Consider the following 18,641-nt stretch of genomic DNA (forward strand, 5'->3'; position numbering starts at 1 on the left):
CCCGAATGCCTGCCGCTTCTCTGGATTGTGGCATCAAGATGGCGCCGAGGGTGGGTCGAGGGCGTGACTTCCGGCGGCCGGGACCACTTGGAGTTTTGGGCTGGCGCCGCCCCACTCCAGTGGCCCCCGCGGCTCGGATCTGTCCCCGTCCCGAATCCTGGAGCCGTGTTAGTTGCTGCTCAGTGTCGCCAGGGTTCCATCTGGAGAAGGTGTGCTGGCGGCACCTCCTCCCTCCGGCCCCCCAGTGTTGCTGGCCCCGATTCGGGTCCGGAGCATTGTCCGGGCCGCGTTGCTCACCAGAATGCCTGCCGCTTCTCTGGATTGTGGCATCAAGATGGCGCCGAGGGTGGGTCGAGGGCGTGACTTCCGGCGGCCGGGACCACTTGGAGTTTTGGGCTGGCGCCGCCCCACTCCAGTGGCCCCCGCGGCTCGGATCTGTCCCCGTCCCGAATCCTGGAGCCGTGTTAGTTGCTGCTCAGTGTCGCCAGGGTTCCATCTGGAGAAGGTGTGCTGGCGGCACCTCCTCCCTCCGGCCCCCCAGTGTTGCTGGCCCCGATTCGGGTCCGGAGCATTGTCCGGGCCGCGTTGCTCACCAGAATGCCTGCCGCTTCTCTGGATTGTGGCATCAAGATGGCGCCGAGGGTGGGTCGAGGGCGTGACTTCCGGCGGCCGGGACCACTTGGAGTTTTGGGCTGGCGCCGCCCCACTCCAGTGGCCCCCGCGGCTCGGATCTGTCCCCGTCCCGAATCCTGGAGCCGTGTTAGTTGCTGCTCAGTGTCGCCAGGGTTCTATCTGGAGAAGGTGTGCTGGCGGCACCTCCTCCCTCCGGCCCCCCAGTGTTGCTGGCCCCGATTCGGGTCCGGAGCATTGTCCGGGCCGCGTTGCTCACCAGAATGCCTGCCGCTTCTCTGGATTGTGGCATCAAGATGGCGCCGAGGGTGGGTCGAGGGCGTGACTTCCGGCGGCCGGGACCACTTGGAGTTTTGGGCTGGCGCCGCCCCACTCCAGTGGCCCCCTCGGCTCGGATCTGTCCCCGTCCCGAATCCTGGAGCCGTGTTAGTTGCTGCTCAGTGTCGCCAGGGTTCCATCTGGAGAAGGTGTGCTGGCGGCACCTCCTCCCTCCGGCCCCCTAGTGTTGCTGGCCCCGATTCGGGTCCTCTCTTTCATCTCTACTGACAGTGGGGATTTTTAATGTTTCTTCATGTTGTTATGGGTTTTACTGTCAGGCACTCCACCTTAGTTTGTGAGGTGCCTCAATTGAAGATCTGGGGCTATGATCTCTTTAAAAAGGATGTTTTGTGCAGCTTGATGTGTTCACTGATAGTTTTTTTGAAATTAGGATGGGATAGGCTAATTGATAATTTGCATATAGTAACTAAGATGAACAGGGTAATTCTTCAGAGGAATAGGTTATACCGATTGTGACCAAAGCACAATGCATGGAATGGGAGAAATAACAGCAGCCGCAGGTCCAGAAAGAGGCCACGCCCCCTTTGAGACCACGCCCCCTGCAGTGAGAACACACCCCTAACAACTGTGTGAGGAGACCAGCGATGCTCACGCACGCACACAGGGTGAAGTGATGGCACTGCCTGGGGCCCGGAAGCCCCAGGCAGCGGTCGATGGGGAGGCAGGGCTGGACGGGAGGGAAGTGTGCAGGGATCTACGGGTACCTGTGTGAGGAGACCTGCGATGCTCACGCACGCGCAGAGAGCTGAAGTGATGGCACTGCCCGTGGCCGGGAAGCCCCAGGCAGCGGACGATGGGGAGGCAGGGCTGGACAGGAGGGAATCATTTCATCTTTTTAGGTGGCTCTATTTATCAAATTTTGGTATGAGAGTCATACAAAACTTGGAAATAGGGGCAAGAGGGATTGTTCATTAGGCAAGGCACTTAACTTGCATGTGACTTAGCCCAGTTTGATCCCTGACACCACAGAATGTTCTCCGAGCACTGCCAGAAGTGATGCTCAAGCACAGAGCCAGGCGTAAGCCCTGAGAACTACTACATATTGAGGAAAAAACTTGAAAGTAGAGTAAACAAACTATTTTTTTCACATAAAACAGTTACTCTAGAATAGTTTAATGTAGTAACTATATGATGTTGGAAAAGTCAAAACTTTGTGTTTTATAGAGTATTAGATACTTGGCTATCTTTTCCGGTCCTTCTATGACAGGTATTCTCATTCTGTGTTACTATAGTTAAGCCCTGAAAATGTGTTTTATTTGCTGGTGGTGGGGGTATTTAGGCCATAGCAGTAGTGCTTAAGGTTGGCTACCAGCTCTGTGCTCAGGGTTGCTCCTAGTGGTACTCAGGGAATCATATGTGGTGCCATGGATGAAACTGGAGTCATCAACATGCAAGGCAAAGTACCTTCAAAAATGTATTTTATGTCTTTACAGCTACAACATGTGTATTTTAGACTCCCAACTCCCTTCCCACACCACCCGTTTTGAAACACATATATCTCCTTTCCATTCTTCAACAGTGTTGGCAAGTGTTTGTTTAGTATTTTGATAAGCATGAAATTTTAGTTTCACTGTCACTTGAGGGCTAACCAAGCAAGAGATAGGTAGACCGCTTTACCGACAATAAGCAGGAAGTTGGGAGATGGTGTACTCAAGTCCTAGGCAACCATCTTTTCTGCATGGAAATAAGAGAAAATTTATAAAGAAACTAGGAAAGTATGTTTAAAACATTTTTTACAGACTTACTGAGCTTACAATACTGTGAATAATGGTTTCATGAATACATTATTTTAACACCACACCCATCACCAGAGTGATCTTTGAAGCCTCAACCAATGTCCAAAAGGTGGCTCCATTCCAATCCCTCACTCCCACAAATTCAGTTCTCTAGACCAACTCTGTTTCTGTTGCCTTTGGCCCTTTTTTGTTCTCTTACTGTGTATCTTTAAATCTCAAAAATGAAGTAGAGCATTCTCTATCTATCCCTTTTCTTCTGAGTGACATCAGACTGAAATGTTATGGCTAATTGCATCATTTTGTCCTTCAGCACAGCTGCATAGCATTCCACTGTGTATATATACCACAGCTTCTTGATCCATTCATCCATAGTTGGGAGGAAAGCACACTTTTAGAATGAGTTGTACACAACTGACCCTGGAATGATCAATAAATTCCTTTGTGGACAGTTCCTTGAAACACACCACCTTATTTGCATTCTTAAACACAGTTTTTTGAATAGGGGTTAAACTTTTGGGGAAAGGACAACATGAGAACAAATGGTTCTTGTCTAGAAGATCTTGTATTTTTAATTTTCTTTTCCTTTTGATAAATTGCACTTTTTCAAAGAATTATCTTAAAATCAAACAGTTCAAAGGCCAGAGAGAAGAAACATGCTTTGCATGAATTTGATCTCCAGCACCACCTGAGAACTGCCATGTATGATCCCAAGCAGAGTCAGGAATAGCTCCTGAGCACTGTTTGGTGTGTGGGCCAAAAATAAAGTTTTTGAAGCAGTTATTTTATTTTCATTAAACTATGTTGAAAAACATTTTAAGGTTATTTTGGAGGAGTATACTTTTCATTCACCCAAATCTACAGTTCAATGACTAGTTCATTTGTTTGCACTCTTTATTACTCAATGGTAAGGATAAAATGTATAGTTCCTATCTAACACTTGATAAAGAATTTGATGGGACACGTGAGCTGAAGCTACTGATAGAACATTTTTTAAAATGCTTGAAATTTTATTCAGACATGGTGATTTACAATGTCGTTCATTATACAGACATTTCTGGTATTCAATATTCCAACACCAATCCCACCACCACTGTAATTTTTCCTCCATCAATATTCCCAGTTACCCACTCACCCCCTTAGCAGGCAAAAGACAATTTATATTGCTTGTTATAACAAATATCTCACAGAAGTGTTACTAAAGTCATTACCCAAGGATTTACTGAGCTGTTTTACTGTGCTAGTTGAGTCTTCTGTGCTATCCCGTCTTCTGTGCTATCCCATTTTCATTCACTGAGGTTAGTGGGTTTTTACGCAACTTTTTTATCTCTTAAGTGTCCACAGCCCTGAGCTCAGCCGCCAACTGAACACAGAGACAGGACCGATTTTTCAAGGTTTTATTCACACACCAAAACACACTCATACAAGGGACTCAGCGCTGAGGGCACTCATTCAAAGGATTCAGCACTGAGGGTTCACAGGCCTAAGAGACTTGGAATCTTGCACGCTGATATAGCAGGCATCCTATATTCTTTAGGCTACATAACAGAATACATCTTGTCCTTTCAATGGCAGTTACATTCCCGGATGTACATCAGCAAAATCAAGCGGTTGAAACATCTTGATTTAGCCAAACATCTGTATTCATGCGTCAGTGGCCTTGAGTCTAGCCTGTTCTTCCTCCTCTCTTAGTCCATGGGTAGTCAGGAGGGACTATCTATTTCCAGATACTTGCCTCTTACATTTAATTTTTTCTGCCCCTACTGATCTGTCAGTATGGCAAAATTTGGAAATGTAGTGTGGCTGCATATGGAACTTGGATGACTCAGAAGCACGCCATCACAGCTTCACTCTTCATAAGCCTGCAGAAGTGGTGTGCCTGAGCCACTCCCCTGGCCTATTTTTGCAACCCTGCACTGCACTGTAGCACTGTCATCCAGCTATTCAATTTGCTCGAGCGGGCACCAGCAATGTCTCCACTGTGAGACTTCTTGTTACTGTTTTTGGCATAGCAAATATGCCACGGGGAGCTTGCCAGGCTCGGCCGTGCAGGCGGGATACTCTTGGTAGCTTGCCAGGCTCTCCAAGAGGAACGGAGGAATCAAACCCAGGTTGGCTGTGTGCAAGGCAAATGCCCTACCCGCTGTGCTATCCAGTCCTTTTGCAACCTTAAATAAGTTAAAGACATTATTTTCAGGGCATGGGTTTGAGCCACACCCGGTCATGGTCAGATCACTCCTGGCACTGTTTCGAGGGAACAATATGTGCTACTGGAAATGAAACTGGATTGTCTGCATGCAAGGCAAGCACCTTGCCTGCTGTATAACATTTCTCACACTCATGTCAAAGCCATTCTTAACTCAGTCCATTAAAGGCAGGTTGCCAATCAAATCCAGGGCTACCGCCCACACCCTTAACTCAGATCTTTCCTTCTTGGTTTTAAGTTAAAAAGTAGATATAGACTAATTACATCATTTAAAATAGTCTATCTTTAGCAGCCAGAGAGCTAGTACAAGGGTTAAGGCGCCCACCTTATCTTGCATACAGTTGACCCTAGTTCAATCCCTGGTATTGCATGCTCCCCCAGCACAAGTCAGGAGTTCCATGAGCACTGCTAGTATGGCTTAAATACCACAAATAAATCACCACCATCAACAAAACTATTAAAGGGTTGGGGATACAGCTCAGTGGAGAATACGTCCCTGCATGTGGAGTCTCTGAGTTCAATCCTCAGCTCCACACAAAACACCATATCACTTCCCACAAAACTGAAAACCAGTGAATATAACAAAGTCTAAAAAAACAGCTCATTTCGATGTTGATATGTACATCTGAACCAGAGATTTGGAGACGGTGTTTAAAAAGCATGCTGCTTTGGGAAAACAAGCACTGTCTTGCATGCCTGTGATTATACACCTTGAAAGAACTACAGTGACCTTATATATTTGAGGCACATAAGAGTTGTAGTCCAGACCAGAGATCAAATGCTTGTTACTTGGAGAAATGCAGATACTAATGTATATATTAATACTTTAATATTTGAAGTTAATTTTCTTCAGTGGGTTTTTTAAACCTTATTTTACAAATTCCTATTCTATAGTCAATTATACAAAAAAGAAAAAACCTTGGGCCCTTGCCTTTTAGTAATGAGAAAAAGGGCAGAGTATAGAAAAATGAGTACACAAAGCCACAACAAACCATTAACAAAATCATATCTGAAATGTCTAATAGACATAGAAAAGATTTTGTAATGCTAGCAAATTGCCAGATACCACTCTATCACTATCAGTGTCATCCCATTGCTCATCAATTTGCTCGAGTGGGCACCAGTAACATCTCCACTGTGAGACTTGTTACTACTGTTTTAGGCATATCGAATATGCCATGGGTAGCTTGCCAGGCTCTGCCGTGCGGGCAAGATACTCTCTGTCACTTGCCTGGCTCTCTGAGAGGGGCAGAGGAATCAAACCCGGGTCGGCCACAAACAAAATCATATTTGAAACATCTAACAGACATAGAAAAGATTTTGTAATGCTAGCAAATTGCCAAATGTTAGGAAAACTGGATTTGAACACACAGTTACAGAAAGATGTCTAAATTGTCAAGCATCCTCTCAGAATAGAATTGAATGGCTGATTCCAAAGCACATCTGACACATTTGTGCTGGAACACACCTGTAGGAGACAAATCTGCATTGCAGCTGAGTAAAAAGGAAGGGCAAATCATCTCTGCAGAGAGGCACAGCCGGCATACAGAGCTTGCTGCTGGCCGGTTTAAAATGGAAGACTGTATCTGAGAACTGAAAGGGAACGGGTTCCGCTTTGGAACGGGCTCCACTTCCTGCCTCCTGACCAGCAGCAGATGAGCTGTGGCCATCTTGCAGAGGAAGTCCAGCTGAGGCAAGAAGAGTCTCAGGACAGCTTGCTCGGTCCTTAGGGCTGAGGCTCCCATGACGTAAGCAACCGGAGGATTCAGGGCTAGGGAAAGAGGCCGGCGAAACACAGGGTGAGTTGGGGAAGCGCCGAGAGAGGAAGTACGCTGAGATCCAGTAAATCAGGTTGTATTTGAACAGAGCAGGGCAAACGAAGTGCCTCACCATGGCACAAAGACAGAGGGACAACGGGGGTGGGGGGGGACGTGCGGAAGAGGAGGGGGATGAGGCGGCTCTCTCTTGCTTTGCACTGCTGCAGCCCGTGGAAAGAGCCTCGGCGTGCACGCGCTCTCGGCCCCAGCTTTCCCTCGCACCCACCCACGGCCAAAGAGGTCTCTGGGAGAGCGGCCACTGGCAGCAGCTCTCGATTCCTCGGTCTGCAAGAGATGTCGGGAGCAGGGGCATGGGGAGGGGGCAAAATGACACAAAGTCTGAGCACTGGCCCCAGAGTCCCCTACTGCCCTGCCCCCCTCAACGGAGAGGGAGCAGGCAGGAGGGAGAGAGGGAGGAAGGCATGCCCTGGCAGGTTTGGTGAAGGGCACGAGGGAAGGGGGTTTTCAGATACCCTGGCTCGAGGGAGCCACCAGGAGGGAGGGTGGGACGCCTGGGTGGGTTTGGTGAGGGGCACGGGGCAGACGGGGGCGTTTCAGTGGCCGGTTGAGAAATGCCCTGGCCCGAGGGAGCCACCAGGAGAGAGCGAGGGAAGGACGCCCGGGCAGGTTTGGTGAGGGGCACGGGGTGGGGGTTGGGTTCTTCCGGAGGAGGCCGGTTCAGATGCCCTGGCCCGAGGGGGAGACGGTCTCTTGCAGCAGGAGGTGGAGGAGGTGGTTCTGCTCGGCACTCAGCAGAGGCCACATGTCGGCCTGCAGCGACTTGACAGCTTCTGTGTCCTTCTCGTGGGAGGCCATGACCAGGGACTGGAGCAGCAGGAAGAGCTCTTCGGGCAGCTGGCCGCCGCTCTCCTGCCCGTGCCCGTCGAACGCCTCCCAGGAGTATTTCTCCAGGGTGCGGGCGTGCTCCGGCAGGAGCTTGGCGGGTGGCGGCTGCAGGAGCAGCAGCAGCAGCACGCGGGACACCTCGCAGCGGACCAGCACGTCGGAGAAGGCGCCCAGCAGGGCGGGGGAGGGCTCGGCGGCGGCAGAGGCTGTGGATGTCGGCATTGGCAGCTGCAGTGGCGGCGTTGGTGGCGGCCCAGTGGCCGGGGTCATGCTGGAGCCGGGCACGGGCCCAGCGGCAAGGGGCGGCGGCGGCGGCCCCGGACGGCTGCCGTACTCCCGCGCCAGGAGCTGCATGTGCGTGAAGACGGCCAGGGCACGGGTGTAGTCGCGCGCCAGCAGCAGGCAGGACGCGGCGTCGCCGAGCGCCTGCAGCGCGGCCAGGGGCAGCAGCGGCAGCTGCATGTGCGCGGCGCGCAGGTAGTGGCCGGCGGCGGCGGCCGGCTGGCCCAGGTCGCGCAGGGCGGCGGCCAGCTCGAGGCACAGGGCGGCGGCGGCGGCCGGCTGGCCCAGCTCGACGTGCAGACGCACGGCGGCGCCCAGGGCGCTGGCGGCGGCCTGCAGCGCCTCGCCGTAGGCGGCGGGACACACGAGGCGCTCGCGCGTGTCGCGCTCCTGCCGCAGGAAGAGGCGGGCCGCCTCGGTGAGCGCCAGCGCCTCCCCGGGGCCGTGGAAGAGCGCCTGCTGGCAGCGCGCCACGGCCAGCTGGCACCAGGCCGCGTAGGGCAGGCACTCCTGGGCGCGCAGCTCGCGGCCCAGCTGCGCGAACTGCTCGCCGGCCTCGGCCACGTTCGGCTTCCGCAGGAACCGCTTCTTCAGCTTGTTGGACACCTGGCGGTAGCGGGCCAGGAAGTCCCCGGGCTCTGGCACCGGGCCGGCACCGGCACCGCTGGCGCCACTGCTGCCGCCGCCGCCCAGGCCGCCGGCGCCGCCGCCACCCAGGACGCCCAGGCCGGCAGCTGACGCCGCCATGTTTGCCGCCACCCTCTTCCGGGCTGGCGGACCTGCCTTCTGGCCCGGATGGGCGCCTAACGAACGCGCGCGCGCGGGCCGGCCACTCCCGATTCCCGCCCCCGACGTCCCGCCCACTGACGGCCGACTTGTCGCGCTGATTGGCCGGTAGCGGGTGTGGGGCGTGGCCGGGCCAGCCGTCCCGGCCCGCGCGCCGCGAGCCCGCGAGACCCTCCCGCGGGCCCCCCTCCTCCCCCCGCGCGGGGGCCTGGCGGCCCGGAAGGGGCTGGAGAGCTCGGCGCTGCGCCTGAGGGCCTGGGGCCTGGCGAGAGCCGAAGCCAGCCACTGCCAGGACTCAGCCGTCTTCCCCTTCCCCGGTGGTGGAGGGCCGCTGCTGTCCCCTAGAGAGCGGGCCCAGCCGAAGCCGGGGCCCGCCACACTGTAACCCCGACCGGGCCCGTTTCCGCACGCTTGGCCCGCATCGCACCTCAGTGTCTCACACACAGCCCCTGCCCCACCGACCTCGCTGGGTCCCCGGCCCCGGGTGCCGCCCTGCGTCCAGCACTGGCGTTCCGCGCCTCCGCGGCCCAGTCAGGGCCCGAGCCCCACACCAATGAGTACCGCCTTCGGAGGTCTTGGCCTGGGCTCTGGGCGCCGAGCAAGCACAACATCTCCCTCACCCTCACCTGCAGCAGGGCCGGGACCCTCCCTGCACCTCGTGCCTGGCCCGGGCCTCCAGCCAGCAGCCCCCTCTCCGCCCCAGCCTCCTCGGCCCCTGACGCCCCACCTCTCCGTCCCGTCCCCCGCGGCCCAGGGAACCTGACCACCTCCACCGCCCCCCAGCCGCAGCCTAGGGAACCGGACCACCCCCTAGTCACCCACAGCCCAGGAAATTCCTGGCCACCCCGGGGGAAGCCCCCCACCTGTCGGCTCGCAGAGTGACCACAGTAGCACACACAGAGGCTTCTTTCAGCACTGTATTGGTTTCCAACAAACTTTCCAAACTTTGCAAACTTTCCAGGGGCACCGGAGTAGAAAGGCGAGGAGGCCCCCAAGTGTGAGCGCGGGGAAGGCTGAGCAGCTTCTAGCAGCCGGGGGACACCAGGGAGATGGTGGTGGAGCCTAGGAGGCCGCAGAGCAGCGAGTTGTTGTGGATGGCCATGTCCACGAACTGGGGGGTAATGCGCCTGCAGCCCCTGTTGTGGGCCTCCTTTCTTGCCAGCTCCAGTACCTTGGACGTCAGGCACTGAATCACGGCTGCCATGTAGACGGCGGCAGACTCGCTCAGCCTCCGGGCATAGTGGCCCTCCCGCAGGTGGTGCTCCACGTGACTCACAGAGAAAGCCAGCTCTGCTCTGGCGGATCTGGAGCGGGATCGGTGCAGCCTCTGGCCTCTGATCTGCTGTCGACGGCTGCTTTCTCTAAGATCTCCTCTGATGGCTGAGCGTTGAGATTGATTGCGATGAATTGCACTTCCAGGCTGGTCAGCACGACTTGATGGCCTGGCTGTGGGATCACCTCCTTCATTGGCTCGAGCTCGGCTGCGCTGCGTGGTGTGCACTGTGCTTCGAGGCTGGTCAGCATGACGCATGGTAGGAGCATCTCCTTCGTTGGCGCCAGCTCGGCTGTGCTGCGCGGTGTGCACTACGCTTCCTGGCTCGTCAGCGCGACGCCCCGAGCCGGTTGTAGGAGCCCCTCCTTCGTCGGCGCCAGCTCGGCCGAGCTGCTCCGTGTACACTGCGCTTCCCGCCTGGTCAGCGGGATGCCACAAGCCGGTTGTGAGAGCGCCTCCTCCATCGGCGCCAGCTCGGACGCGCTGCGCTGTGTGCACCGTGCTTCGAGGCTGGTCAGCACGACGCACGGTAGGAGAATCTCCTCCGTTGGCACCAGCTCGGCCGCGCTGCGAGGTGTGCACTGCTCTTCGAGGCTGGTCAGCGCGGCGCCACGAGCCGGTTGTGGGAGCGCCTCCTCCGTCAGCGCCAGCTCGGCCATGCTGCGCGGTGTGCACAGCGCTTCGAGGCTGGTCAGCGCGGCGCCACGAGCCGGTTGTGGGAGCGCCTCCTCCGTCAGCGCCAGCTCGGCCGCGCTGCGAGGTGTGCACAGCGCTTCCCGCCTGCTCAGCGCGGCGCCACGAGCCGGTTGTGGGAACGCCTCCTCCGTCAGCGCTAGCTCGGCCGCCCTGCGAGGTGTGCACAGCGCTTCGAGGCTGGTCAGCGCGGCGCCACGAGCCGGTTGTGGGAGCGCCTCCTCCGTCAGCGCCAGCTCGGCCGCCCTGCGAGGTGTGCACAGCGCTTCGAGGCTGGTCAGCGCGGCGCCACGAGCCGGTTGTGGGAGCGCCTCCTCCGTCAGCGCCAGCTCGGCCGCGCTGTGAGGTGTGCACAGCGCTTCCCGCCTGGTCAGCGCGACGCCACGAGCCGGTTGTGGGAGCACCTCCTCCGTTGTCTCCAGATCTGCGGTGTGCTGTACTGCGCTGCATGGTGGGGCCAATCACTACCGTATGGCGGTATGCTGAGCTGCTCCGAGAGTTGATCGATGTGTCGTCTGGGAACGCCGCCTCAGTCGGTGTGTCACAGTTCAGGGCGCTACGATTCACGGCAGAGGTACAAGGTAGCTCAGAGCAATCCAACAACCGACCCTGCTGCCGGTCGAGTCACCAGATGGCTCGGATGGCCTCTGATTGTCTGGCCGGTCCGCTACGGATCTCCGCCGCCACTCGCTGCTCTGTTCCGAGCTTCTGGCGCGGAGCTTCTGGCGCCAAGCGAACAAATTTGAAACAAGTTGGCGGTTGTCTAGCAAGCACTCTGGCACCTGATTGGCTCGGTACAAGTATAGCTCGTGGGGGATGGGACACTCACTGATCATTGGTTGATATGCAGGATCTGCAGACTCCTTTCTGGAGCTCTTTGCGTTCCAATTGGCTCATGGTACAAGGGGCGTGCCCATGAGCTTGCGCCTTCCCCTGCCCCCATCTGCTATCCCCTTCCTCTGCCCCCCCTTGTCTACCCGCCCTTTTCACTTGTCCTTGGACGCCAAGGACTTATCCGTGAAATCCCAGCATCCAGTGGGTTGCCCCACGCGCACTGACCCAGCTGCAGAGGCTGTCGCGCCCACCTCCCCGGAAAGCAGCCCCCGTCTCGCTCTGTGATCCCCTTAGCCATCACTGTGCGCCTCCTCACACACAAGTCCCCGCCGCCTCCCTTCGGGTCCCCATTGTCCCCAGAACTTTGCCTTGTGGTGATACGGCGCGTTCGGGGACTCACGCCCACACCCACGGGGAGGACAGCGTGGTGCTGCGCCCCCCGCGGCTTTCACACCGCCTCACCGCACCACACGGCAGCAGGAAGGGCAGGTCGGGACTTGGCCCGGCCGAGTCCGAATTCAGTGTGGGGCCCTCCAGCCACTGGCGGACAGCAGATGTTTTCCACCTCGCAGTCATGGCGGATCGTGCTGTCCCACACAGCCATGTACAGGTCTTGTTTCCGTCCTTGTTCTTCGCTCCTCAGTCGCGTTCGCCTCAGAGTGGCATGGGGGGGGGTGGGGGGGAGGGGGCATTGGCGCTTTGGAGTCCGTTTCTGTCCCTGTTTAGCCCTGGGGAGAGCAAGCCCCTCATTTCCACAGCAGCTCCCTCATGAGGCGTTCCCAGCAGCGGTGTACCCGGCTCTCTATCTTTCCCGTGTCTGGAGCACAGCCTCACCCGAATGGTCATTTTCCATTGGTTTCCTTTTGTTTTCCTTGTGATAACCTTGCTAGTGTGCGCATGAGGCAGCAGCTCTGGGTGGTTCTTATGGACCTTTCCCTGAAAGCTTCTAATCACACTGAGATGCTGAAAATTTGCCTTTTTCCCCTAGCCATGGACATGCTAGAGAGCACAGCATGGTTTGAAATAAAATTTTAAACCTTTATTTAAATACTTTGTTTTATAAAGTTGTTCATAGTACCCTTGTTTCTAGAATTCAATGTTCCAACACCAATCCTACCACCAATATGACCTTCCCTCAACCATTGTCCCTTTTCCCACCCACGCCCCAGGCCTGCCTCCTGGCAGGCACAAAATAATTTCTTTTATATTGCTTTTTGTATTAAAATGGCCACTGGATTTATTGAAAACTACTTAAGTAAAAGAAAATATGTGAAAAATTTTATGTCACACTATGAAGATGTTGATGTCCTTGTCTGAGGGTTTACTAAGTTGTTTGTTGCTAGATGAACCTTCTGTTTTAATTTTTTTGTTTATTGAGCTTACTTGGCTTCTATGCTACTTTCCACCTAATTTGATGTGCTCCAACTAGGCTGTCACTATTGTGGAATTTAGTGGTGTCAGGTGGCCGCATATGCGTCTACACATTCCAGGAACTTTGGGACCTCTAGAACTGGGTGGGAAAGTTTCAGAAGCCTGGCTTGGCTTGCATCCCTTCTGAGATTCATGGTGAAGCTGTAAAGCTGGGTCATTGCTTTCTTTCTTTCTTTTTTTTTTTTTGCTTTTGGGGTCACACCCGGCGATGCACAGGGGTTACTCCTGGCTCTGCACTCAGGAATTACCCCTGGCGGTGCTCAGGGGACCATATGGGATGCTGGGAATTGAACCTGGGTCGACTGCGTGCAAGGCAAACGCCCTACCTGCTGTGCTATCACTCCAGCCCCCTGGGTCATTGCTTTCATGATGACTTCTAGATGTGGGTGTGTGTCTGCTGTGACCTCCAGCAGTAGGGTGGGATGGTTGGGGTGGAATAGATTTTTCAGGCAAGTACTCAGTAACTAAATGTCCCCTATATTTGGGAGCTCTGACAAAGACAGAGAGAGAATGGGAAATTAAGCAACTGTAATGTGGAGGCTCATAATAAATAGGAGATACCAATAAGCTTGGAGACATAAGAAATTATGTATACTTGGTCCCAACAGATTAGCAGTGGTTTTGTTCTTTTGTTTGTTCATAAGATAATTATTTTAAGGTTATATTAGTATTTAGTCTCAACAGGGGCAGGGGAGTCGTATACCTTTTTGATTTTGGAATAGGTGTACTGATGAAGGGTATCTTATTATCTTGACTGTGGGGGAGGGTATGGTTAGGAGGACCTGATAAGGTCTGGTTAAATAAAGAGAACTAGAATCTGACTTTTACCCAAAAAGTATGTTATTGAAACACAGTTTACCCTTTAGTGTTGATTTTGACCTTAGTATAGCTATGTCAAAATAGTTATTTTGCATAAGTATGGTAATAATTATTCAGGTTTTAACTGGTAAATTTAGATCAATCCCAAATGATCTCTTTAGTGAATTAGAGTAAGTTATATTTTTTCGAGAGCATTTTGTCATATTTTAAAAACTACACACCTCCAGCCAGTCTGTTTTGTTTTAATCTCAGAGAGACCTTCTAAAGGTATTTTAAGGGGGGTCTGTTAGAATCTGTCCCATAACAATGTTTTTGACCTGGTGTGGTTGCATTACTGTGGACCCTAAGGGCCTCCTGTTTGGCAGCCAGAGTTGCATGGAAACGTGCTCTGGTTCTCTAGAGGCATGCACTGAAGCTCAACAAAATTTGAAGGCAACTGAGGACCTAAGTCAAGTCAACATTACAAATGTCTATGGTGTTATAAGAAGGCATTATTTATCTTTAAGTTCCACTTGTAACACTCATATTTTAAGGTTCATTACTTGAGTTTTTATTTAAAAGTATTCAAGGAATTACTTGGTTACCCTGAGTAGATTGAAGCTCTGTTTTTTTTGCTTTTTGGGTCACACTCAGCAATGCACAGGGGTCACTCCTGGCTCATGCACTCAGGAATCACCCCTGGCGGTTCTCAGGGGACCATATGGGATGCTGGGATTCGAACCCGGGTCGGCCGCGTGCAAGGCAAATGCCCTACCCGCTGTGCTAGCAAATGCCCTACCCGCTGTGCTATCACTCCAGCCCCGATTGAAACTCTTTTTTTTTCTTTTTGGGTCACACCCAGCGATGCACAGGGGTTACTCCTGGCTCTGCACTCAGGAATTACTCCTGACGGTGCTCAGGGGACCATATGGGATGCTGGGAATCAAACCCGGGTCAGCCGCGTGCAAGGCAAATACCCTACCCGCTGTGCTATCACTCAAGCCCCCCCGATTGAAACTCTTTTTTTTATTTTTTATTTTTTTTTGCTTTTTGGGTCACACCCGGCAATGCACAGGGGTCATTCCTGGCTCATGCACTCAGGAATTACCCCTGGCAGTGCTCAGGGGACCATATGGGATGCTGGGATTCGAACCCGGGTCGGCCGCGTGCAAGGCAAACGCCCTACCCGCTGTGCTATCACTCCAGCCCCTGAAACTCTTTTAAAGAAGGAATTAAGTCATTCCTTTCTGTTAAGGTTCATTTAAAACTATTTTATATTAAGTTTTAATAATAAACCGGTTTTACCTGTGCTTATGCCTATAAGCCATTATTATGAAATATTCAAGTATACTTACATTGTGTGTGGTGTTATTAAGAGAGAGAACTGGAATTTGTAGTTTTTGTTTTGTATACTGCCCACATGGGAGCCAGAGAGTTGGGGTGAGCTATAACACAACTTTGTGCTCTCTGGTGAGGGGGATAGTATTAAAACGATGCATGCACGAAAAAGTATAATTAACAGTATTGTAAATCACTAGATCTCAATAAAAATGGTAGTAAAGAAAAAAGTTTGGGCCTGAGAGATATTATTGTGATTAAGGTACTTACCTTGTACAGGGCCAACTCTGGTTCAGTCCCAGCACTGCATAAGGTAAGATATGAGAACTGCCAGGAAAAGCCCTGAGCAGAGTCTCATTTGCCCCAAATCCATTCCCTAACAAAAAAGGTTTGTGTCTGTCACTACATTTTTGTGGGTGTAAATTCCAAATACTATTAAGAGGATGAAAAGTAATATATTTCCTTTTTTAAAGGTGGAGGGTGCCAAAGGGATTGTCATTCCTTGGGTGTTAATAAGTTGGATTTACTAGGAACATTTTTTTTGAAAAATTATATTTCTCTAGGGTGGCTATTAGTTTTCCTCAGTAACATTAATTTTACAAGTAAAAAAGGCTTTAACCAACTTCTCTTTGATCCAGGACACCCCATATGGTCGCCTGTCAGGAGGAATTAACATGCCCTAACAGATGTACTATCACTGCACTACAGAAATCCATTAATATATTTTATGGAGGTGGCATGCTATAGCGATAGTACAGTGAGTAAAATGCTTGCCTTGCATTAAGCCAACCTGGGCTTGGGCTTGATCCCTGGCATACCCTCTGGTCCCATGAGCACCACCAGGAGTGACCTCTGAGTGCAGAGCCAGGAGTAAGTCCTGAGCATATCTGGGTGTGGCCCCCAAATTATTTTTATGGGGCTACAGAGATAGTACAGGGGGCAAGTAATTTTCCTTGTATGTAGCTGATCTAAGTTCAATCCCCAGCATCACATGTGATTCCTAAAGCCCCACCAGGAGTGATCCCTGAGTACAGATTCAGGAATAAGCCCTGAGAACTGTTGTGTGTGGTCCCAAAACAAAAACAAAATTATTTTATGTTCCATCTGTCTGCAATTTAGACAAGGTCCCAGTAGAGGGGTTGAGCAGTTTTTAATGAGATGTCAGGACTGGTGACAACAGAAGCATATTCAGGCTGAGATCTTGTAAGTGCTGGGGACAAATTGTGAGCAAGGTGGGCTCCAGGCTGGTTTTTGGGGTGATGTAAGGCCAGTGAAAATTGTTAATGGAAGGGCTGTGCCAGTAGATGGGCTTGGCTTTTATTTCCTCCACTTCATTACTGTTTCTTTTTTTTCTTTTCTTTTTTAAATTTTTGGGCCAGAGATGTTCAGGGATTACTCCTAGCTCTGCATTCAGGAATTACTCCTGAAAGTGCTCTGGAGAACATATGAGATGTCAAGGATCAAACTTAGGTCAGCAACGTACATGGCAAATGTCCTCCCCGCTGTAATATCGCTCTGCCTAACCCCCGTTTCTTTTGTTTCCCTGCTTTTTCTCTTTCTTCTCTGGCTGTATCCGATCTGATGCTGCAGATGTTATAAGAAGTGTCCAATAGGAAGGGAAAAGAGTAGTTGGTCCCTGATCTAGTTTTTGAAACTTTTGGTTAATGTTGGATGAAATTTGACTTATGTATGCTAGGTCAAATTAAAAATCAAAAATTTTCTGAAGAGGGGGCTGGAGCGATAGTACAGCACGTAGGGCGTCGGGAGGGCGTCTGCCTTGCACGTGGCCAATCCAGGTTTGATTCCCAGCATCCCATATAGTCCCCTGAGCACTGCCAAGAGTGATTCCTGAGTGCATGAGCCGGGAGTAACCCCTGTGCATCACCGGGTGTGACCCAAAAAGCAAAAAAAAAAAAATTCTGAAGAAATGACTTGGATTTGGGCTAAAGAAAACGAATTTTGTTTTGTTTTTCTCCCTCATTTTTTTCATTTTGGGGCAACACACAGGTGTACTCTGGGATTACTCCTGGCACTGCTCAGAGATTATTTCTGGTCGTGCTCATTAGCCGTGTGCCAGGCAAGTTCCCTAATAGTACATAACTAGTCTGCATATGATTTCTTTTGTCTCCTTCCCCTTCATTTTTATTGAAGTACCATGATTTACAGTACTGTTACTGAGAGTTTCATGCATACATTCTTCCAATTCCAGAGCGCCTGCTTCCTTTCAACAATGTCCCACGGACCCCACCCATCTTCTATTTCCTCCAAAGCTTAGTTCCGTATACCAGTTCTCCAGTTCTGTTGCCTTTATCCCTTTATTGCTCCATTACTATGTTCTATGTTTTTTATATACCAAATATGAGAGATCATTCTACATCTGTCCTAATTGACTTCATTCAGTATGGTACTCTTGGGTTCTAGCCACAGAGTAGCAAACTGCTTAATTTTGTCTTTTCTTATAACTGCATAGTATTTCACTGTGTATATGTACCACAATTTCTTTATCCAGTAATCTTTTCTTGGGGAATTTTGTTGTTTCCAGATTTTGACTTGGGTGAATAGAGCTACAATGAACTCAGGAGCACAAAATTCTTTGCTAAATAGAGTTTTTCGGCAGTTGGTATAGATCTGATAAATGGAATTGCCAGGTTGTGTGGATGCTCAATTCTTAGTTTGAGTTTTGTTGAGAAGTTTTCATAAGCTTTCACAAGAGGTTGAACAAGAGGACACATACACCAGTAGTAGATGAGAGTTACTTTTCCCCCACATCCGCACCAGCACTGAGTGATTTTTTTTTTTTTTTGCTTTTTGGGTCACACCTGGCGATGCTCAGGGGCTACTCCTGGCTTTGCACTCAGGAATCACTCCTGGCGGTGCTCAGGGGACCATATGGGATGCTGGGAATTGAACCCGGGTCGGCCGCATGCAAGGCAAACGCCCTACCCGCTGTGCTATCTCTCCAGCCCCAGCACTGAGTGATTTTATTCTTTTTTATGTGTGCCAATCTCAATGGTTGTATGAGGTGATATTTTATTGCTGTTTCATTTTGCATTTCCCTGATAAGTAATGAAGAAATATATTTTCATATTCCCATTGACCATCTGTATATCTTCTTTAAGCAAGTGTCTGTTCATCTCTTCTCCCTATTTTCAATTTTTAAAACGTTAGGTACCATGGTTTACAATCACTGTATCACTGTATCACTGTCATTCCATTGTTCATCGATTTCTTGAGTGGGCGCCAGTAACATTTCCATTCATCCCAGCCCAGAGATTTTAGCAGCCTCTCCTTACTCATCTTTACCAACAATTGGAGGCTCTTTCAGGGTCAGGGGAATGAGACCTGTTATTTTTACTGTTTTTGGCATATCAAATATGCCACAGGGAGCTTACTAGGCTCTGCCATGTGGGTGGAATACTCTCGGTAGCTTGCCAGGCTCTCCGAGAGGTGCATATATACATATACATACATATATACATATATATATTTCCCTCTATTATTTTGTGAAAAATAGGTAGGGAGTGTCTTATGATGTGTCACGTGGTTGCTTTGCGGCTGCACAGACCAGGAATATGTTCACTCATGCGTGAGGCTCGGCTCAAGCGTGTGAAAAGCAGCCTGGAGCGTGGAGGTGG

General features: G+C 51.5%; 3 protein-coding genes across 6 annotated transcripts in view; 1 reads left to right on the plus strand and 2 right to left on the minus strand.

Annotated features, from left to right (window-relative positions):
* The window catches only part of F8 (coagulation factor VIII), a 158,942-nt gene that overhangs the window by 126,980 nt on the left and 13,321 nt on the right, over window positions 1-18,641 (plus strand). The window lies entirely within an intron of this gene.
* F8A1 (coagulation factor VIII associated 1) lies at window positions 4,086-8,666 on the minus strand. The gene has a single exon (XM_055120897.1). The coding sequence runs from the start codon at window positions 8,598-8,600 to the stop codon at window positions 7,404-7,406; it is 1,197 nt and encodes a 398-aa protein (XP_054976872.1). The 5' UTR covers window positions 8,601-8,666; the 3' UTR covers window positions 4,086-7,403.
* LOC105942880 (histone H2A-Bbd type 2/3) lies at window positions 9,664-10,170 on the minus strand. The gene has a single exon (XM_012932240.1). The coding sequence runs from the start codon at window positions 10,168-10,170 to the stop codon at window positions 9,664-9,666; it is 507 nt and encodes a 168-aa protein (XP_012787694.1).

Source organism: Sorex araneus, chromosome X (genome assembly GCF_027595985.1).
Source record: "Sorex araneus isolate mSorAra2 chromosome X, mSorAra2.pri, whole genome shotgun sequence".
NCBI lineage: Eukaryota > Metazoa > Chordata > Mammalia > Eulipotyphla > Soricidae > Sorex > Sorex araneus.

Coding starts and splice junctions, on each gene's coding strand:
- F8A1 (XM_055120897.1), bottom strand. CDS start 8,600: ATGGCGGCGTCAGCTGCCGGCCTGGGCGTCCTGGGTGGCGGCGGCGCC.
- LOC105942880 (XM_012932240.1), bottom strand. CDS start 10,170: ATGCGTCATGCTGACCAGCCTCGAAGCACAGTGCACACCACGCAGCGC.